We start from the raw sequence: 20,309 nt of genomic DNA on the forward strand, positions 1-20,309 counted from the left end.
AGAGGAAGAGAAGACTTAGCCCCACCCGGTCACGCTAAGGCTTCATTGGGACATTCTCATACCGTGACTTAGATACTAAATATGCTCCATTCTGCTTGTTACCATATCAACTGCTCATATGACATGCGGTACCGTGATCAAACTCTCCGAGATTAGCGCCATATGGAATATCTTCGGCTTCTCTTGGAGGGGTTCGAATGTCAAAGGAACTCTCATGGGAATGGGATGTTCTGGTGATTTCCATTCGGTGTGGCATCACTCTCTTCGTCCGCAAGTGAGTGCAAGGCACCACCCAAAGGAAAGAAAAACAAAACAAAACAATGTAATGTCACCACTTGGCAGCCAATGTAAGGCGACCGAGGAAAGGCGAATCAGCAACCAAACGGCCTCGCATCTACGAGGCGGCTGGGCGAAACCCACCAAGCTGCGAACCGATGAAGCGGTGAGCGTTGCGTGGCTCCACATGAGCTATGGAGAAAAGTATCTGCCAGCAAAACAATCGATGCAGTCCCCAATCAGCGTGCAGCTTGCATATTAGTCCTAATATCTTACTTTTATCTGCGGCAGGTAGGTCCTCGAGCTGACTGCCTAGCTTCGAAATGGGCCAATCCCTGGTCCATGCGGTGTTGATGGGCGAAAAAAATTTTTACAGTTACATGCATCATCGCCTTTACTCTATCGTCCACTTCAATTGCGACGACCCTCGTTGCCTATAAAGAGCTCGTCGTGGGTGTCCAGAAGCACATTCTTCCTCCTTTCTTGTCTACCTCACTTGCTTGTTGTCGCCAATTGGGCATCGTACCTCTCGCAAATTTCCCCTTCACTTGTATTTTGTTTGTTTACTCTTTCGCATACTACATCGACCAATGTTCAGGCAATACTCCAACTTCATATCCCACAAGAGGAGAAGAAGCAAGAGTACTATCCAAGTCTTGACTACCCCGTCGGAACCGGCCTCAGACGTACCAACAGCGAACGAGCCAATTGAGATATGGAATCACTCGCAACCTTTAGATGCTGCGACACAACAACAGAATGATTGCTTTACCTCTCTGACGGCCCGAATCCACAAATATGATCATGTGGCCCAAAGAGGCAGCGATCGCTTCTTGGAAGACTTGACTGCCACCCTCGGTAGCGAAGAGGCCAAGTCGAAGACCAGCTACCTCACCTCCCCGGTGGGAAACTATGCAAGCTTCTTGTACCCGGAATGTATCCCCGAACGGCTGGAGGTTGTCGCCTATTTGACTGAGCTCGGGAACTTCCACGATGGTACGTTGGCTTGGGTGTCGGGAGTGAGACGATTGCTGACCAACCTTGTAGACCAAGCCGAAAGCAAAGAAAGTGCACCTGCGGCAGACAAGCCAGAGGAACTGGTTGAGTCGCCTCGAGCGGAAGCTAGGAAAAAGCTCTTGGAGAAAGTCACGGGCGAACTGACTGATAAGGATGGGCTGGAGATCATCGACTGCTACCGCAGTAACTGGCTTGTCACTCCGGAAGTCCCCACAGCAGAGAACTGCGCCCATCTTGACGACTACGTGGCTCGTCGCCGTCTTAATGCAGGAATTGAGTACGTTTCTTCCTGTGTCCCCGTCTTACATACGCTGAGAAACAATCGCTGACTGGCACAACAGTGTGTACTGGACCCTGATGGGATTTGCCCACGGTACCCGGATTGGAAAGGAGGATCAGGCAATCGCGAGAGATGCGCTGGACGCAGCTGAGCGAACCATGTTCTTCACCAATGACTACTATAGCTGGCCGAAAGAAAAGCGCGAGGTCAAGAAGAGACGGGTTGCGAACGTGATCTTGTTCCTCATGCAGCACCAGAACATGTCCGAGGACGATGCACGTGCGAAGGCCAAGGAGCTCATTCTTGAAAACGAAAAGGAGTTCGTCAAGAGACGTGAGGCGCTGTACCAGGCCCACCCAGACTTAGCGCCCAAACTGCGCAAATGGATGGAGGTTCTGGAAGCTGCCCTTGGAGGTATCCATTACTGGAGTACTAATGCACCACGGTATGCGGTTCCCGAAACTCCCGAAGAGGAAAGCGAGGAAGAATCTGAGGAGAGTTCAAGCAACGAGGATGACTCCAATGATGATGAGGAGGAGGAGGAGGACGAAGAGGACGAAGAGGAGGAGGTGCATGCGAATGGCACTGCCTACGTAGAGGGTGGCGATGAGCCCAAGGAAGTACCAGTGTGGACCCCTCTCCTCAACGGGGAAGAACACCCCGCTGTGCACCTTGATGCCACACCCTTGCTGGCACCAACAAACTACATTGGGTCCATCTCTGCTAACGAGGCTCAATTGGAGCTGGTTTCGGCACTCAATGTCTGGCTTCAAGTCCCCAATCGGCCATTGACCTTCATCAAGCAGGTCGTCAATGACCTGCACGACAGCTCTGAGATCCTAGCCAACGTCCAGGATCAGTCCCCTCTCCAGCGCCAAAAGACGGCAGCCCACCTGGTCTTTGGTCCCGCCCAGTCCATCAACAGTGCTGCATACATGTTCGTCCGCGTCGCCAAAACTGTCAATGGGTTGAACTGCCCTGGAATGCTCGACGGCCTTCTGGAAGAGCTCGAAACACATTTTATTGGACAGTCTTGGGATCTGAACTGGCGCTTCTCTCTGCAGTGCCCGACCGAACAGGAGTACTTGGACATGGTCGATAAGAAGAGCGGATCTATCTTCCGGATGTTGGTGCGTCTCATGCAGTCCGCCAGCATGGAAGGCTCAACCCTAGACTTCGAGCTTCTCTCACAGTTGTTCGGGCGGTGGTACCAGATCCGCAACGAGTATCTGGGACTGCTTACGGGCAACAACCAAAGAGGCTTTGGTGAAGACTTGGATCAGGGCAAGGTCTCGTATGCAGTCGTCAGGTGCTGCAACGTCGACCCTACCGCCAAGACCATCATCTTGGGCATTTTCAGACAAAAGCCCGAGGGTGCCTCGTTGTCCACTGAAAGCAAGATCCAGATCCTGGAGCTTTTACACAAGAGCGGCGCCCTACAAGCGACTTATGATCTAGTCCGGCAGCTGGGCCGGGATATTATGAAGACCGTGAGCGAGCTCGAAGCCGCCGCGGGAGAGATCAACCCCGGGCTCAAGGCCCTTGTGAAGACGCTGGGTGATATTCCGGCTCCCACTCAGGAGTGAGACTCCGTTTCTCGATGATACATGATACTTTTCAAACCCTTTATCCTACCTGCTCGACTTATTATTCCCTTATATTTTTCTGTGATGATTAATGTCTGACGCTCATTTCTGTAACGGTTATAAGGCGCGATGTCCACATGTGATATGAATAATGATGTGATTTTTATTTGCTTTCAGTGTTCCGGGTGTACGTTAGTTTGTCTCATTATCCATGCAAAAAGTCAATACACTTTGTGATTCTACATTTTCATTCTGCACTCTAGGGAATATTGATTGGTATTTGGTACGCTGGAATGTCGATCTGGGGAAAGATTTAAATACCCGTCCGAGAACAACCTTAATAGTGCTTATTCAGCTTAGGAATCTAACTATTAACTATTCCCCTGTTCTCTATCGGGATAGATCACTAAAGCTAATTCCATAGATAACCGATACTATTATTCTCCGCATCAAAGCTATCCACCAGTGAAAATACAGGCCTTATCTTTACGTTTGGGTTTTAGACACCGAGTCCCTGGATTCAGTGCTGGTTCTGGTGGAGTCCAGAGGTCCTCCGCCAATCGACGTGCTGCATCACAGAATCTACTCCGATAATTGTTACATTGATCGTCGGTCTCACATCCGCCAAGCCACATGGAGTAGGCTTCTTCATTAATGATGCGGAGGGCCTAGAGTAAGCATAAAACTGGGGGCTGGTCCTCTCTGGCCCGCCTTGTTTCGAAGTATCTCCAGCCTCGCCTAGCACATCTGGATCACCGCGACATCCCATGCCGTCTCTTGTATCGGTGATCAGCGCTGCCGGCCTGGCCAGTGCCGTCGCCGCCCAGTATTTCCCGCCGTCACCAGAAGGCCTAAAAATCGTCAATTCGAAGAATCACGAAGGTGTCAAGATCTCGTATAAGGATGTATGTGACGATCAACTGATCTTGTTTCTCTCACCATGAGGTCACATCCAATGCTAACCCTGTCCGCGACAGCCTGGTATTTGCGAAACCACTCCAGGAGTCAAATCGTATTCGGGTTACGTGCATCTTCCCCCGGGTACTCTCAACGATCTGTCCCTAGACCAAGATTACCCAATCAACACCTTCTTTTGGTTTTTCGAATCTCGAAATGACCCTAGAAACGCGCCACTTTCCATTTGGATGAATGGTGGGCCTGGAAGCTCCTCGATGATCGGTCTTCTGCAGGAGAACGGTCCTTGCCGAGTTAACGACGATTCCAATACCACCGAAATCAATCCTTGGTCATGGAATAACTATGTGAACATGCTCTACATTGACCAGCCCAATCAGGTCGGATTCAGCTACGATGTCCCTACCAATGGTACATATGACCAGCTTACGCAGAACTGGAACGTCTCAAGTTATGCAAACGGCGTCCCACAGCAGAATAACACGTATTATGCGGGCACCTTCTCTAGCCAGAACCAATCCACAGCTGCCAATACCACCGAAAACGCCGCCCGCGCTCTGTGGTACTTTGCGCAAACCTGGTTCTCGGAATTCCCTGAGTATAAACCGCACGATGACCGAATAAGCATCTGGACTGAGTCCTATGGAGGACGGTATGGACCGTCCTTCACCGCTTTCTTTCAGGAGCAGAATGAGAAGATTGCCAACGGGTCCGTCGAGGTGGATGACGCTCACTATATCCATCTGGATACCCTGGGAATTATCAATGGTTGTGTCGACCTCCTTGTGCAGGCGCCATCCTACCCCGACATGGCATACAATAATACCTATGGCATTGAGGCCATCAACAAAACTGTCTATGAGGCGGCGATGGATGCTTGGGACAAGCCCGGTGGCTGCAAGGACCAAATCATCGAGTGCCGTCGCTTAGCCGCAGAGGGGGATCCCGAAATGTACGGCAACAACCAAACCGTGAACAAGGTGTGTGACGAAGCGAACAAATACTGCAGCAATCAAGTAGAGGGCCCCTATAACTTGTACTCGGGACGAGGCTACTACGACATTTCACATTTTAACCCGGATCCTTTCCCCCCTCCATATTACTTTGGATTCTTGAACCAGCACTGGGTCCAGGGAGCTCTCGGAGTTCCGGTCAATTTCACCGAGTCTGTCAATAGCGTTTACAACGGCTTTTCTGCAACCGGCGACTACCCACGCTCCGATGTACGCGGCTACCTAGAAGATATCGCATACGTGCTGGATTCGGGCATCAAGGTTGCCCTTGTATATGGTGATAGGGATTACGCTTGTCCGTGGAACGGAGGAGAAGAGGTGAGCTTGAAGGTGGACTATTCGGGTGCCACCAAGTTCCGCTCTGCTGGTTACGCCCCTCTGCAGACCAATGCGTCGTATGTTGGGGGTTTAGTGCGGCAGTACGGAAACTTCTCATTCACGCGCGTTTTCCAGGCCGGCCATGAGGTGCCGGCATATCAGCCGGAAACGGCATACGAAATCTTCCACCGCGCATTGTTCAACCAAGATATTGCAACAGGCAAGGTCTCCACCGCTAATAACAGTACCTACTCCACTCACGGGCCGTCCTCGACCTGGAATATCACCAACACCGTTCCTGATAGCCCTGCTCCTACTTGCTACATCCTCGAGTTGCAGAGTAGTTGCACGGAAGACCAGATTGCCAGCGTGGTGAACGGAACTGCCGTGATCGAGAACTATATTGTGGTTGATGATAATTCGTGATAAATTTCGGAAGTTGATCTCCAGGGTGGAAATAGTAGTATAGCAGCAGTGTCTTTGTGGGCTATTTTTACATATACATAGGTACTACGTAGAATGATAAATAAGGTGAATCTCGAAAGATTACATCAGACTGGCTGGATCATGTGGAAACCTAAGAGTGGGGCTTCCCGGAATGGGCGTCAGCACACTAGACCAGAACTGGAAAGTTCCCGTCCGAGCCAGTGATTGATGACTTGCCATCGAATTCCGGCCTGAGGGGACTATGCAACGGAACCTCCGGGGCTGCATACATGCTTGCTCGAACTGGACGGGGCAAATCGATTGAGCTGACCTGTCAAATAAAGACGATATGATTTCTCCTGTATCTAAGGCGGAGTAAAAAGGTACGGACCAGTGAGGATCGAAGCTTCTCGAAGCTTCGATTGGAGGAGGGCCTATGCGGTCAACGTCACACGTCACAGCGCTTCTCCATCGGGACTGGTCTGTCGTCACCTGAATGCCGCCGTCTCGCTGCATGATACATGAAGCCACCTTCTGCCTTCCTTCAAGTCTCCATTCTCTCAATGCTGACTTACTCGCCTTTGGCATCTCCTTAACTATTTCTCCTCTTCCTTCGACTCCTCATCTTGCGTCTCACTTGTCTATTCACCTAAGACCAGTATTTCCTTGGTTGCGAATCTTCTACGTCATTCGAGAGCCCACTCCCTTGTCGTCGATCTGCAAAGACCTTTCGACATTGCCTGACCCCGAGCTGGTCTCCTATCCGGTCTATTTCTTTTATATTCTCATTGGAACCCCTAAATTAGGGTTTTGTTGATTTTTGCTTGTTCACAATCTCACTGCATAATTACCCCACTCACTGCCGATTGTTCCCACAATGGTTGCAGAAACTAAGCTGTACGATTCCTTGGGTATCAAACCCGATGCATCACAAGACGAAATAAAAAAAGCATATCGGAAGGCCGCATTGAAATACCATCCGGACAAGAACAAGGATAACCAGACCGCGTCGGAGAAATTCAAAGGTAAGCGACTAAACCGTGGTTCTTTTCCCCGTGCTTCCCCAATATGGAAATACCGCTCCCCGCTGTTTTGAGATAGAAGCTAATACTTTCATAGAGGTCTCACAGGCCTACGAAGTTCTGTCTGATCCCGAAAAGCGCAAGATCTATGACCAATTCGGCCTCGACTATCTGATGCGGGGCGGGCCGGCCCCTCCGCCCGGTGGTGGTGCTGCTGGCGGTCCCGGTGGAAGTCCATTCGACGGTGGAATGCCGGGTGGATTCTCATTCGGAGGCATGCCTGGAGGAGGCGGTGCCCGGACATTCCGTTTCTCAACCGGCCCTGGCGGAAGCAGCGGCTTCCAGTTTAGCTCTGCAGATGATATCTTCCGGAACTTCGCCAAGGCTGGTGGCAGTGGAATGGACAATGACGATCTGTTTGATATTCTGGGCGGTGGTCTCGGAGGCGGCGGCGGCGGCCGTAGCTTCCGCTCAAGCCGTGGTCCTGGTGGCTTCCAGCAATCTCAGCGCGCACCTACCCCCGAACCGACCGTGGTCGAAAAGGAGTTACCATTGACACTGGAAGAGTTGATGCGCGGAACCACGAAGAAGGTAACCGTAAAGAGCAAGACTTTCGACGCGAGCGGAAAGCGCACCGTCCAAGATGTGACACTCGAAGCGAACATCAAGCCGGGCCTGCGGACCGGCTCGAAGATCAAATACAGAGGTGTGGGCGATCAAGAAGAGGGCGGCAGACAGGATGTCCACCTGATTGTAACAGAGGTAGGTGCCAACTTTCGAAACTTCGAGTCTGTGGAAAGGTAGAGACCAGTGACTAACTTCCGTACAGAAAGAACATCCGAACTTCAGACGCCAAGGTGATAACCTCATCACGACCGTCGAAATCAGTTTGAAAGAGGCCCTCACCGGCTGGGACCGGATCGTGCGCACAATCGATGGGAAATCGATCCGTGTATCCAAACCCGGCCCAACACAGCCCGGCTACGAGGAAAGGTTCCCAGGCCAAGGCATGACGATATCAAAGAAGCCGAGTGAGCGAGGCGACCTGATCGTTCATGTGATAGTTCGGTTCCCAGCCAGTTTGTCAGCTGCTCAGAAAGATATCCTTAAAGATGTGCTTCCGTAAGGGTCTTCCTGCATTCGTGCTTTTCCGGTTAATACCAGCATTGTTGGCGTTGGGGCGAGCGAATCGGGTCGCTTGATGATGTGATGACATGGGCTTTTTTTTAATGATTTCCACTACTGTATTTTCTTAGATATTTTGTTAATAAAAGCGGAAACACTTCTTGATCTCAATATCCAAGTCTCTTCGCGCAAGAGTATGAAGCTACTCCTATAGAAGGACCATTCTACCATCACACCACATTCCCTACATATCTGTACAACACAATCTCAACAAAAGCAACCCCATGAGCCATCCCCATCACCCTAATCCTACGCAAATCTGACTCGTAAGCAAGAGCCCATACGTTTTCCCAATAAGCTCGGGAAAGCGGGCCGAGCCGACACTACAACATACTCATGCCTAGTCCGTGGTAACGATGGAATACCAGATTTGGCAATCTATAAACCATTGCATTATTGATCGAGGTAACGGAAGACAGATATCATCTTACATAGGTTTCATGATGCTTATATGCATCTATGACCAAGCAAGGACCTTGATGCACAGTACAGGCTTAGTTCCTCCTCTAAGACGATTCAGCAAGAGCGAGGTCTGCTCGTTTTGTGGGGGCGTTGATGGGTTGGCTTGGGCGTAGGTTTTATTGGGCTCTTGTGAGGATTAGATATTTGTCCTGGGTGATGTCGTGTTAAGAGAAGAAGAGGGAAAGGAGGATATTTACTACATTTAATTATGATTAGCGGAAGTTCTGGGGGAGAGAGAAGGGACAAGGGAAGAAGGGAAAATTGAAGATCCAGAAAAAGAGACAGAAAGACAAAAGAGAAACCTCAATTTCAAAAACTCCATATCCCAAAACACAAGAAGCAGCTAAGCTCGAACATTCTATCTAGACCACAGGACTGCCAAAAAAAAAGCCCATCGAAGACTAGAACTGGAGCGTCACTTCCAGTTCCTTCACCCACCACTTCACAGGCATATCCGGGTAATTCAGAAGCGCCCGCAAACTCGAAACAGCTGCGTTCTGCGCCTCGTCTGTGAGACGTATCGGATGCTACTCGGTACTCAACCACTCGAGGAGATTCTGTACGTCCACCATATTTTACTCTTTCTTCTTCTGCACATCATGGCTTCTTTTCGCGCACGCGTGCAACTTGAATGCGATGGGATTTGCTGGTTCGAGGTAGGAGAGGCTTTCTGGGCCCACGTCTTTGATCGCGACTGCTTCCTCGTGGAAGTAAGGCACCTTGACGCATATGTAAGCATATGTTAAAGGTAGATACCTGCGTGTATGGTTTTTACCTCTCTGGAAAATGTCGCTCGGATATTAACCCGTGTGCGAACCCAGCTGGTTGACTAGTAGAGGATACCTCGCTGTTCTGTGAAACATTTCGACTGAAGCAACTTCGCCTTCACATCCTCGGCGGTTTAGTCGTCGATAAGGATATCGATGTTCTAGTTTCGTTCGGGTTAGTATATGACGGATAAGGAAGCTCTCGGGCTGGAAGAAAACGTACATTGGCATAATATTCCGAAGACAGGTAGTGGTAAATTGTGAGGCCTCAGATAATGAGGATCTTGGTGCGTGTCGGAGGTCCGTGTTGAACTGGAGACATGAGATTATATTGCAGGTCACGGCAACTGGATCTGTGCGCATGGTTACTGCAGGTAAATTGGTTGGATGTCTTTTTCTGGATGGTGATGGTGTCTGAAATTTACTAGATATCTATTGCCCTAAGTCATGCTACCAGAATTGTATATAGTAAATGTAGATCCAGTTAGTATGTTATCCAGGTGACATAAGTCTGCTAACATTAACCAACACTATCTGTCTTCTGCTCCTTACGCTATCTGCCCTGTTAGTTATCGTCACCTACTTCCCTGTTCACCGGGACTAATAGCACATCTACATTCTAATATTTACCCAATTGTTTACCCGTCCTCCACTACCGCTGGTAGGCCATGCGCAATAACGGTAGATATGCCAGCCCTTTGCCAACCGAAATTTCTTGGCGGATCTCATTGTCCTATAGGCTTACCTAGAAGATACAATTTCCGTCTTGATCACGGAGGTGGCCAATATGATGTATCATTCATGTGTCAATGATCTTGGTCTGTGGCTGAAAGAAAAAGACCCAGACGCTTTGCATAAAGGTATCATGCAATATAGAACAGCACAAGGAATAATCTATTGATCAAGTGCTACGTGGAACTTCTACTATGTATGTACCTTCACCTTACAGGTATGGTTGATTCCATCCTGAAAAAGGAAATCCTTATCTTATCGTACAAGCACCCACACTAACCTAATCAAGCAACGAGCACACCCGTGACGACAAACAATAAATGCGGAGAAACAACCTGAAGCTCCAACAACTTTCCCCAACCATCACATCAACTGGACCTCAGTCAACCGATCCAACAATGCGTCGCAGAATTACTTTCATTCAACGCCCTGACGCCCCCTTTTCCCTAGATCAAGCAGTCCTAACCCCCGACGCCCTCTCCATCCATGACCTAGACGGTGTGCGCGAAGAACGGGCAACGTTTAGCTTTGATGAGCTTCCTGATGAGGTATCTTCTTGCCGTTCGTGCCGACGTTGAATTTATCGGATTATTTGGTGCTGATTATTTGGGTTTGAATTGACTTGTCAGCTCTGGGAGGTTCTGAAACAATGCCATCAGCTTCATGTCCGATGGGCGTCTGAAAAGCGGTATGACGCTGTTGCACCGTTTTCGAGTCGGGTTTCGCCTGGGTTGCATGTCCTTTTTACGCCCGTTGCTGGATTGACCGAGGAAGATAAGCTGTGAGTATTTGTTAGATCGGGATATAAGTGTGCTGTGTTGACATTGATGGCTTGCTGTAGGACATCGTTGTGTGCGCTGTTAAAGAGGGCGTTTGATTATGGGTTGAAATGTAAAAGTCCTGAGGTTGGTACTTCTATTATGAACATGTTCGTGGTTAGCGAAGCTGACGCAGATATAATAGGAATCCTTCATTACGCCTCCCATTCTGTCCACGCGTTTCGCTTCAACCGCTGCTTTCCAATACTACAGTTTACTTCCCTCGCTCGATCAGCTAGTTACGTATATTGAGAACAAAATCTGTTCGTCCGGTGACGAGGAATGTGTCCGCCATGCTACGTCTATTCGATCCGCGGACTCGGTCGATATTAATTATGATAGTATATCGCATTCCTTCACTATTTCAGGGTACTGGTCACAATCACCGGGCAAGGGGTGGACGGGCGAGATACGGAAGCATGCTGCGGGGACGGATCAGGTCGAAGTTGGTCTTTTGGGGACTGAAAAGGCGACTGAGCCGGAGGATATTAAGATGGGAGGTTTACTGGCAGTTGTCGGGAAGGACGATCAGTTAAGTATGCTTAACAGCGGATTGCTGAATGTGTTTGGTTTTGCGCACGGATATAGTACTGATAATCTATGGGCAGAGCCATCGCTCTTCTCTTTCCCGTCCCGCCATCATCCCCTGCCGGAGGACGCAACGTATTCGGTTTCTTTTAATTCCCCCACGGGTTTGCATCCTACCATGACCATCTCGATGCCACCATCATCGCTTAAGCCACCGCCTGCTCCACCGGATGCGACCTGCGCGCTTCACAGCTATTTGACACTTCCGTCGTCGATATTTGGCGATAAGTATCAGCTTTCAACCACAGACCCACTATTTCTGAACTCTCACAACTTGGTTGCTCTTCACGCAGTGGCCGGAGAGACGGACCTTGAGGCGCCGGACTGGTTTGTGCCACGCTGGGGATCAAACTGGTTGCTCGAATTGGCCACACCGGCTGAAATTGATCAAGTTCCAGAGGAGTGGAGTGTCACTATCCCCCTCCATCTGCGGTACCTGCCACCCTCTGAGTCGGGTTACCGCTCTGTGCCAGTCCCATGGCCGGTAGTCTTTTGGGCGTGCACCGCTGAAGACGGTACCAAGATGGGGGTGAATCCATTTGACCGAGTCAACCTCGGATGGGAGGGCCTGTTTGGAATTCGGACCTTGTTCTACCAGCTGCACCCTTCCTCTGATCGGCTCGTTGAGGAGCTGGAAGTTCCTGTTCTCCGGTCGGACAATAAAGGATTTTTCCAAAGTAGAGGTATCGAGTTGGGTACTGTGATTGTAATTGGCCTTGGCTTGCTGTGGGTATTATGGAAACTGGGTTTGGTAGCCCGCTCATCTGGGACACGGTCACAGAAAAGGAGTAACAAGCAGGGGAAGGCTGAATAATCTGGCCCCGGCCTTCGTAGATCAAGCCTCTATTTGTCGCCCATACGGCTGGAAATCATAGGAGCGGCATCTCTTTCTGCATCCTCCACTATCACTCGATACTTCACCTAGTATCCTGTTTTGATAGAGCATGCGCTAGTTGTAATCAGAAATATAACATATCACATGCCCATCTCTGGCAGCGGCCATTGGGTGTCGGTTGCCAGAAAAGTCTCCAGATCAAAATTCTGCAAACCCGGCATGTCGATCACCAAATCACTCAGCCAGGAGAAGCCTGGATAGTCCGCGAGTGAGTGATTCGACTCTGCTATGGGCTCACTAACCTCAACCTGTGGAGCCGAAGCAGCAGAACTGGCACGCAGAACACCTCGAAGAGTCTTCGTATCTTCTTCTTTTCGTCGCTGGTGCAGTAGGATCAGCAGGTAGGCCGTGTTATAGGCTTCCCTCATAACGTCCGTATCATACGCCAAGGCCACATCGCGCAGTGCCTGCATGGCATCGCCCAGCAATGCTAACGAGGCGCGACTGTCAATCGCTAACAGCGTGCAGACGATCTGGAAGGGCACGTTGGCGATCTGATGCCAGGGAGAGTTTGCCGCGACCATGTCACGAGAGGCACGTAGACCTTTCTTCGCTAACTCGAGAACGCGGTCCAAGAGGGCTCCAGATATGACGGAGTCCAGGCCCCGCAAGCGCCTGTATATGCATAGCATTAGATTGCATTGCGCCAGGGTGTGTGAGGGATGGGGGTGAACTATCTCCACAACATTGGCAAGTGCTGATTCAAGGTCTGGATAGTCTTGCGTCTTATTGGGATCCAGACTTTCTGACACTGGAAGGAGATTAAAGATCTCACCGGTTGCTCTTGGGGTGGGTGGGAGCGACGTTGCCCCGTGCAAGATGACGCGGGAACGGCCCAACTCGAAGGATATCCAGACATTTAGATGGCGTGCCATAGCAAATAATCTCCGGCGAACTTCTGGGTCGCACGGCTCTGCCGGTTGCCCCAGGACTGTGTCGGAGGTGGGCTCTAAATGAAGACCGGTGGCCTCAATGAGATGCATCAGTGAACAACTAGCCATCCAGGCTGCGTTGGGAGAGGCCGTCGTGCGCAGGTATGCAACTCGAAGCACCCAGCCAGTGACAATATCTACCGAAGAAGGTGTTTCGGAGAGCATATGTTGGTCAAGTATTAGGCGAGCGGCCTCGACCAATTGAAGCTCGGCTTGGGGTGCTTGTCTGCGCGAAAAGAGGTGCCCGAAAGCCGCAACACCGCAGAGCACAGCGTCATACGGCCCGTAAGACAATGCAGACTCAGATGACGAAGGGAGCCATCGCCGGCCCAGTTGATGGAACAGATGCTCACGGTCGATAAAGCCATAGCATGGATCAACCTTCTCGAAAAAGGTGGCGGCTAGCAGCCTCATTTCGTCCTGGGAAACGATGTCTGCAACGCTTACTGGCCTGGTAACGGACGCTGGGGGTATCGAAGAAGGAGCGGGCTGACGGGCACCCACGTTCCAGGCGAACAATTCTAGCCTCGGAGCATTGGCTGGGTCGATCTTGAGTCCTAATTTTCGCACAAATGCTGCTCCCGAATTGGCTTCCAAGGAGCCAAGCGGCATGCCCGTGGAGTCGCCCGAGACCTCTTCACGATGACTCTTAGGGACAGACTCATTGCGGGATGTAGTGTTCGTTATTGGAGGTATAGATTGCTGTGGCCTAAAAGACCGTGCGTCCTTTTTCTTACGCGACAGCAGGTCGTAGCGGCAGTCGACACCAAATTGAGAACATGTACTGCACGGTTGGTCACCGGAGCATTTACGCTTGCGTGATTGACAGGAGACGCAAGCAATCCTGGAGCGTTTTCTCACTGTCTCATTCATACTCTGCTAAGAATGTTTGTTTGCTTGAACTCGGGGACTCGCGAGGTGGTCTGAGAGTCATATTTGGAGTTGTAAAGCGAGCTATGAGTACTTGGTGGATGCAGGTCAACTAGGTGGGTCCAACCCTTTCCGGTTAGCTTTGCTATCCTCGGTTTAGCGTCCCCGATTTTCACCTTGGAATCTCCACCTCCCATCATCCAAAGATTCCTCCTATATTCTAGACTTCTTTATCCACCACTGTCCTATCAATCTATAGCTAGGCCCCTATTCTTCTTTCTCTTCTTTACCAGGAATATCGCTATATCACTTTTGATTATCTCAACTTTTACTCTGAACTCTTGACTCTTGTAATAAATAGTATCTATCCTTACTAGTTAACTAGCTATACGTTGGCAGAATAGTTTTAAACTAACTCTATCTCTATTTAATTTATATCCCCACTCTCATCCAGTAAGTTTATTTATACTGTTCTCACCTAATACATAGTAGATTAGGAAATTCTTTCACTTAAGAGCCGCCTACTAGGTTGGTGGCTGATGACTGCTGATGTTGAGTTTACACATCTATTGTCTCCTGAATACCCTCAAGTATCACGCTTGGATTAAGCAACTCACACCCGGGAAACATAAGACTATCGAGGAGCACTAGCCTTCCTCGTGCTTCATTCACCTGACCGTAGGTTAGGTATGCCATGGAGTTCACCCTGTTCGCTGTTCTCAAATGGAACGACCTTGTATAGGCCATTATTGCATTAGTTTACCAACTGAGGGGTAATTGTACTTACCTAATGCTCAGCCACAAGTTACTTTCAGATTATATTCTAGAAAGAGTTATTGGCTTTGCGATTGCATTACTGGTCAACTATTCTATGGAATATACCTGTTTGGTAGTCTCTGAAACCATCATAGAGGTGCGCACTGACTTGTGAGATGTACCAAAAAACATATGAACTCACCGCCAACGAGAGAATTTGAACTTTGACCATATCAACAATGAAACGACTATGAAGTATCCTTGTATACTTATATTGAGGGGTCAACATTTATCATCAACATGTCGAAGTGCAAAGTGACAGTTGTCGGAAATACCCCCCCGTGGATTGAAGTCGCAAAGGATAAGGATTTCGCAAGATAGTATCAGGATATCCTGAGCAAGGGCGACATGGTCGATCAAGATCATATTTCGAAGTGTTTGGTTCTTAAGATATGTTGGCCTTTGTCATCAATCATGGGTTCCTGGTGGTAGTATCTCTTTTCATGGCCCTTTTACCACCACAGCTAGTCTAACGGCTTCTTTAATATCCGGCTTCTCACTCGATCTGGGAGAAAATAAGAACCTGGTTGAACTGCCAGCTTGAGGTCATTGGAGTACAGAACTATTACCTTCCTTCGCCTGCCCTCGAAAACATTGAAGCTGAAGGGAACGCCGAGGGCACCAGAGACCAGCCGACTACCGATTGTGTCATGCACACTTTCTTCAAGAAATGAATTAGACGCCCCAGGATTTGCAGGGTCAAATTGAATCACTGGGGCACAGATAGCAAATGGAAAGAAACATCCAGCCATTTCTTAGATGCGACAACTTTCTATGGCAAGAATCTCACACTGCTCATCTAACAGAGCAAAATGCTTGCCAAGAGATCCAAGTCATGCTTGATATTTACTCGTCTCTATATCAGGATCTTCTATTTGTCCCTGTAGTAAAGGGATTGGAAACAAAGGGGACTGATCATACTAACGATCCCCGAAAACCAGCATACTTTTAGGATATATTCCTGGTATAGATCAGTGTATGAAGGATGCAATGTCTCAAGAATTAAGGCAAACAATCAACGAAGAATATGATATTACAGTCGAAACTTTGTCAACAGACACAGCACCGCTACTTCACGTGTGACAGAACACGTATCGTCCTTCTGCTCGAGCCATCGGTTAGATGATAGCGGATCATGGAGATAACCGTGGTCTTATTCTTCCTCCACGCGTCGCAAAGACCCAAGTCTGCGTTGCTCCGGAGTGGCCTGGCTCGCTAGAAGAAAGTCTAAACGTTCACGCGCAGATTGATAGCCTTGTATCTGATCTTTCTTCCGTTGGTGTCCGCGCCGTGGCTGATAAGCGGGATAAAGTCTCTCCTCCCTAGAAATACACTGAGTGGTTTATCAGCGGTGTTTCTCTATTCATGAAGTTGGACCAATCCGGATTGCCAATCAAAAGGTGATGGTCAGAAGAGATATTCGGGGAGCTCCAACTGCTAAGTCCGAGATAGCGAACTCTGCATTGCCCTCGAGAATCTTAGCATTGTTGTATACGGTACAAAAAAGATATATATGATAAGGCGCACAGACTCTTTTCAATCTCGTACACGGCGAATCAACTGAATGGAGTGATTTTATCGGCGCCCTTCAGAGCAAATCAGTGTGTCTGGCGCCGCGCCTGCTTGATTGAGTGCTGTGAGAGGGATATCGAGAATGTCTTTCGAGCAGATGAAAGATAGACCCTTATTCATATAGACTTTTTATGCATTTCATTTGATGCTCAAGCGGAAGGCATCGACTCGGTCTTACTTAGTGCATTAACCCGAACTGCAATCATGGGGCAGAGAAGTGGGCCACGTTTGGATGTGAATGTATTTGATTTTTCGTGGCACCTTGAATAGCTTGAAAAGACTAAAGCTAAATTATAATAATGATGTTTTCTTTCATACAATATGAAATTTCCAGCTGAGAGGCAATTATAAGCACACCCACGAAAGTACTTAAATTGTATTTAAGATATGACTACTGGCCTATAATCCTCCTCATTTATTCATATCCTATATCACAAGGAAACTGGATTTCAAACTAGTAACATGCCCTACAGCGTTCCCAGCTCCATTGGATCAATATCAACAGTGATATGCGACACTTTCCCTAGCAACTTGAAAGAGTCCAAAGCTTCCATAAAATCTCCTTCTCGGGACAGTTCAGAGCGGTCCTGCCAAACGTTAGTATGACAACTATAATAGATAGATATTCTGACCTTACCTTCAAGCTCGGCCATCCTATAATGCCCATTACGATATCTCTCTCTAGGTTCAAACACTTGCCATACGTGACAGAGGCTTTGCCAGACAGGGAGTGCGATATCTTCCCCCAAGTCTGCAGAGAGGCCTCGATATTCTCAGAATTGAAGATGCCCACCCGGATAATTTCAACCACAGGCGCCGAGGCCATTTCTCTCGGGGAGCAATTTGTTTCAAAGAGTTGCAGCGTGGCTGGCCCAGTCACCAAATGTCTGATCGAGCCAGCGAAAGCAGCAAATTGCTCAGAACCAAGAAAAGCATGGAAAGAATCAGCCTTGTTCCATTCTATACTGGATTAGACGAAGTATTCATGAGTGATTCGTTATGTAAGCTTACCAAAAAGAAGAAACTCTTTGTAGGCTTCTCTCACATCCTGCCCATCTTCTGTCAAAATCCATCCGCGGTATGCGTGGAGCAAGCCGGGGTTAGGGTCGAGTAATATTTTACTGATGACCGGCCAGTCTCGTTCGATCTCTTCAAGCGAAGCCGGATCGGTTTTGATGCTTGGGAAAATAAGTTCGATGACTGCCATTGTAAAAGGAAGAGGTTTTTTTATCTTTGATAGAGTAAGGATTGATTTTGTAAAGGAATCTAGGAGGTTTATGGATCCCTATTTATATTGTTGCTAGAGTACTATCAATATACATTGATTATATACGTGTAGTAGTATAGACCAAGGGCTGCGGAAAGGGTGCGGAGTTTCGCGGAGTTTCGCGGAAATTTATCATCAGCTTACCTAGATGATCCGTCACTTCCTCTTCTCTTCGTGACTCAACACACAGACCATGTCGTACAGATCGCCCTATGCCCGCTCCCGACAGAAGTCGTGTAATGCATGCGTCGAGGGCAAACGACGCTGCAGCCGCCAAACTCCGCAATGTTCGCGGTGCCTTACCCAGGGCCTGGAATGTGTTTACGTCAATAGGCGGCGGACTCCACAAAAGCACCCAAAAGATCTTTCGCGAGTGGAGCCTGAACCGTCCCACGTTTTCGATGACATACTATCTCTTTGGCCGCTAAATGTCTCTCTATCCGACGGGGCGAGCCTCCCCACCTCATGGTTTACTGTGGGACCTTCTCTGCCCACTGTTCTACCAATATCCCCGGCTAGCTTCTTCCCAGAAACCACTGTCCTAGACCGGTGGTCAATCACTCAGCTTTTGCGGAGCATCAAAGGCTACCCGCAGATGTTTGCTAGCTCTCGAAAGACCCCCTTCATTCATCACCGCCTCTACGATGCATATTTGCCCGATGCTATTCAAGATGCCTTTACAGTCTCAACAGCCTACCGTGCTAAGACCCCAGAAACGGAGGATATGGTATTCCGCATTCTGGAAAGTAAGGCTGCAAGCCTCGTGAAACAGGACCATCAAACAAGCACTCTGCAAACGCTCCTCGCAGCAGTGCAGGCGCTAATGCTATTCCATATCATCCAGCTCTTTGACGGTGACGTCCGGCAGCGCTCCGTCGCAGAACAGAATATGAATACATTGCGACTTTGGAGCCTCCAGTTGCAGGCCCAGGCCAGAGATCTGCCCCCCGCACTCACATGGCAGGACTGGATCATTGCCGAGAGTGCTCGGAGAACGGTCATCCTTTTCATGATGATGGAGAGCTTATATTCGGTGCTGAAAACCGGACTTTGTTCGAATGTCAGAGCGCTGAGTATGCTGCCCTTCACGTCTGGAACTGTTCTTTGGGACGTCCGTACCAGTGCTTCGTGGTTGGTCGAGTCGGATCACTTGGGAAAGGACACCGTGCTCTATGGTGATTTTGCAAGGGCTTGGCAGGAGGGCCAAGTCCCTGGGCAATTGGATGGGTTTCAGAAACTCTTGCTTATTCCATGTATGGGTGAGAGACATAGAGAAGTGCTGGAGCTAGATGCTTGAGTGGTTTCCTTAGTGCTTTTACTACGTGGACGGTCTGCCTCCCGTCTCAGTTCAATTCAATCAGTACTAGTTACGTGTCGCCTCCCCCCGAACTAAGCAAACATGGATTGATTGATTGTGTCGTTCTCTCGTCGGTCAGCTTGCGGAGTGGTTTAGATCGATAAATATTAGAGTACGTGGAAGAAAGGGACGGTGGTAGTGTATTGTAATGCTCAGGTATAGATATTCAGCGTAATACTCATTGTTGGCGTAGCTTTGGTCGTCAGTTGAAATATCGCCGCTGTAAGTTACTGGCAGAAATGCGGACATAAACAGCCGCAAAGGTGGTCTTATTCGGCGCCACTTTCATAGGTCTCCATATACTATCGGTGAAGTCCAAATCGCACTCTTACCTAGATTAGGTGCAAATAAGATTCCCAACACAAGTCACTTCAATTACTATCAGTACGTGTCGGGTTCAACTGCACCATGGAACCCAATAACCGTCTAGTTCAGATCATTTTGAACTAGACGGAACCATGATCCTTTCTTGATTAAGCAACAATGTTCTCATCCAAGAATATGTCCGATAGATCGGATAACCCGGATGATGAGTGGCTTGCACTGGGGAATGCGCCAGAAGCAACGCATTACGGCTACAGTGCGGGCTGCTACATCTGCGGCCACGGGTTTAATCTAGGTCATGATATAGGTGGCAGTGCTAGGGTTAAGCCTGATAAAGCTGGAATTTGCGATGCTGAGGAGCTGGAGGATCTGCGTTTCTTCAAAAGAAAGACCCGGGGGTATATTTACCGCATGAGTGGACCATCAGTAGAGAGTCCAGGCAGCGACAGGCCGGCTAGCGCCTCGATAATTCGGACTTTGACTGAGGTGATGATGGTAAAGGTAAAGGTAGTAGTGGATGGAATAATCAGCGGCCCACTGGGCCAGCTCTAGAGAGGATAGAGACGTTCTTTCATCAAAGATAGTACAAGCGAAGCGCCTGGAAAATGGATAGAGAGTAAAACAACAACAACAACAACAGAGGGTGGGATATGAAGAGTGAACACAAGCAGGTAGGATATCAAAAGGCAGACATTCACTTCTGTTGATTTAAGCAGGCGCCTGTTACTAACACAACCACACAGAAAGATTGAAGCATTTCAAGGTACGCCACAGCTGCTCGCTTTTCTTAAACTTGCTTAGTCGCTGATTGACGGGGATTTACAATGACAGGATAGTCTCTCTCATTCAATCCATGAAGGAACATATGAAT

General features: G+C 48.9%; 8 protein-coding genes across 8 annotated transcripts; 5 read left to right on the top strand and 3 right to left on the bottom strand.

Moving 5' to 3' along the window:
- Positions 1–702: 702 nt before the first annotated feature.
- BDW43DRAFT_180608 (isoprenoid synthase domain-containing protein) lies at positions 703–3,265 on the top strand. Its single transcript, XM_032038865.1, has 3 exons — positions 703–1,272; positions 1,324–1,570; positions 1,635–3,265. The coding sequence occupies exons 1-3, from the start codon at positions 867–869 to the stop codon at positions 3,157–3,159; spliced, it is 2,178 nt and encodes a 725-aa protein (XP_031904459.1). The 5' UTR covers positions 703–866; the 3' UTR covers positions 3,160–3,265.
- A 490-nt stretch (positions 3,266–3,755) lies between these two features.
- cp1 (putative carboxypeptidase S1) lies at positions 3,756–6,174 on the top strand. The gene is made up of 2 exons (XM_032038866.1): positions 3,756–4,064; positions 4,137–6,174. The coding sequence occupies exons 1-2, from the start codon at positions 3,927–3,929 to the stop codon at positions 5,829–5,831; spliced, it is 1,833 nt and encodes a 610-aa protein (XP_031904460.1). The 5' UTR covers positions 3,756–3,926; the 3' UTR covers positions 5,832–6,174.
- BDW43DRAFT_180622 (uncharacterized protein) lies at positions 5,892–6,723 on the bottom strand. The gene has a single exon (XM_032038867.1). It carries the CDS (start codon positions 6,417–6,419, stop codon positions 5,952–5,954), a length of 468 nt encoding a protein of 155 aa, XP_031904461.1. The 5' UTR covers positions 6,420–6,723; the 3' UTR covers positions 5,892–5,951.
- On the top strand, positions 6,709–7,979 carry BDW43DRAFT_307142 (putative DnaJ domain protein Psi; the record flags this gene model as incomplete). Its single annotated transcript, XM_032046185.1, has 3 exons — positions 6,709–6,856; positions 6,951–7,615; positions 7,683–7,979. 3 exons carry the CDS (start codon positions 6,709–6,711, stop codon positions 7,977–7,979), a joined length of 1,110 nt encoding a protein of 369 aa, XP_031904462.1.
- Positions 7,980–10,397: 2,418 nt separating this feature from the next.
- Positions 10,398–12,219, top strand: BDW43DRAFT_307143 (uncharacterized protein; the record flags this gene model as incomplete). The annotated part of the gene is made up of 4 exons (XM_032046186.1): positions 10,398–10,547; positions 10,629–10,780; positions 10,841–10,904; positions 10,963–12,219. The coding sequence occupies 4 exons, from the start codon at positions 10,398–10,400 to the stop codon at positions 12,217–12,219; spliced, it is 1,623 nt and encodes a 540-aa protein (XP_031904463.1).
- An 81-nt stretch (positions 12,220–12,300) lies between these two features.
- Positions 12,301–14,362, bottom strand: BDW43DRAFT_180777 (putative C6 transcription factor). The gene has a single exon (XM_032038868.1). It carries the CDS (start codon positions 14,103–14,105, stop codon positions 12,381–12,383), a length of 1,725 nt encoding a protein of 574 aa, XP_031904464.1. The 5' UTR covers positions 14,106–14,362; the 3' UTR covers positions 12,301–12,380.
- Positions 14,363–16,697: 2,335 nt separating this feature from the next.
- Positions 16,698–17,948, bottom strand: BDW43DRAFT_263818 (uncharacterized protein). The gene is made up of 4 exons (XM_032040601.1): positions 17,902–17,948; positions 17,502–17,790; positions 17,128–17,450; positions 16,698–17,077 (listed from the first exon to the last, which is right to left on the bottom strand). Exons 2-4 carry the CDS (start codon positions 17,695–17,697, stop codon positions 16,958–16,960), a joined length of 639 nt encoding a protein of 212 aa, XP_031904465.1. The 5' UTR covers positions 17,698–17,790; positions 17,902–17,948; the 3' UTR covers positions 16,698–16,957.
- BDW43DRAFT_263820 (Zn(II)2Cys6 transcription factor domain-containing protein) lies at positions 17,932–19,367 on the top strand. Its single transcript, XM_032040602.1, has one exon. It carries the CDS (start codon positions 17,951–17,953, stop codon positions 19,052–19,054), a length of 1,104 nt encoding a protein of 367 aa, XP_031904466.1. The 5' UTR covers positions 17,932–17,950; the 3' UTR covers positions 19,055–19,367.
- Positions 19,368–20,309: the final 942 nt, after the last annotated feature.

Source organism: Aspergillus alliaceus (genome assembly GCF_009176365.1).
Source record: "Aspergillus alliaceus strain CBS 536.65 unplaced genomic scaffold BDW43scaffold_5, whole genome shotgun sequence".
NCBI classification, from domain to species: domain Eukaryota; kingdom Fungi; phylum Ascomycota; class Eurotiomycetes; order Eurotiales; family Aspergillaceae; genus Aspergillus; species Aspergillus alliaceus.

Coding starts and splice junctions, on each gene's coding strand:
- BDW43DRAFT_180608 (XM_032038865.1), top strand. CDS start 867: ATGTTCAGGCAATACTCCAACTTCATATCCCACAAGAGGAGAAGAAGC. Junction 1,273..1,323: donor GCTCGGGAACTTCCACGATG/GTACGTTGGCTT, acceptor CCAACCTTGTAG/ACCAAGCCGAAAGCAAAGAA. Junction 1,571..1,634: donor CGTCTTAATGCAGGAATTGA/GTACGTTTCTTC, acceptor CTGGCACAACAG/TGTGTACTGGACCCTGATGG.
- cp1 (XM_032038866.1), top strand. CDS start 3,927: ATGCCGTCTCTTGTATCGGTGATCAGCGCTGCCGGCCTGGCCAGTGCC. Junction 4,065..4,136: donor TCAAGATCTCGTATAAGGAT/GTATGTGACGAT, acceptor TGTCCGCGACAG/CCTGGTATTTGCGAAACCAC.
- BDW43DRAFT_180622 (XM_032038867.1), bottom strand. CDS start 6,419: ATGCCAAAGGCGAGTAAGTCAGCATTGAGAGAATGGAGACTTGAAGGA.
- BDW43DRAFT_180777 (XM_032038868.1), bottom strand. CDS start 14,105: ATGAATGAGACAGTGAGAAAACGCTCCAGGATTGCTTGCGTCTCCTGT.
- BDW43DRAFT_263818 (XM_032040601.1), bottom strand. CDS start 17,697: ATGGCAGTCATCGAACTTATTTTCCCAAGCATCAAAACCGATCCGGCT. Junction 17,451..17,501: donor CAAAGAGTTTCTTCTTTTTG/GTAAGCTTACAT, acceptor AATCCAGTATAG/AATGGAACAAGGCTGATTCT. Junction 17,078..17,127: donor TAGGATGGCCGAGCTTGAAG/GTAAGGTCAGAA, acceptor AACGTTTGGCAG/GACCGCTCTGAACTGTCCCG.
- BDW43DRAFT_263820 (XM_032040602.1), top strand. CDS start 17,951: ATGTCGTACAGATCGCCCTATGCCCGCTCCCGACAGAAGTCGTGTAAT.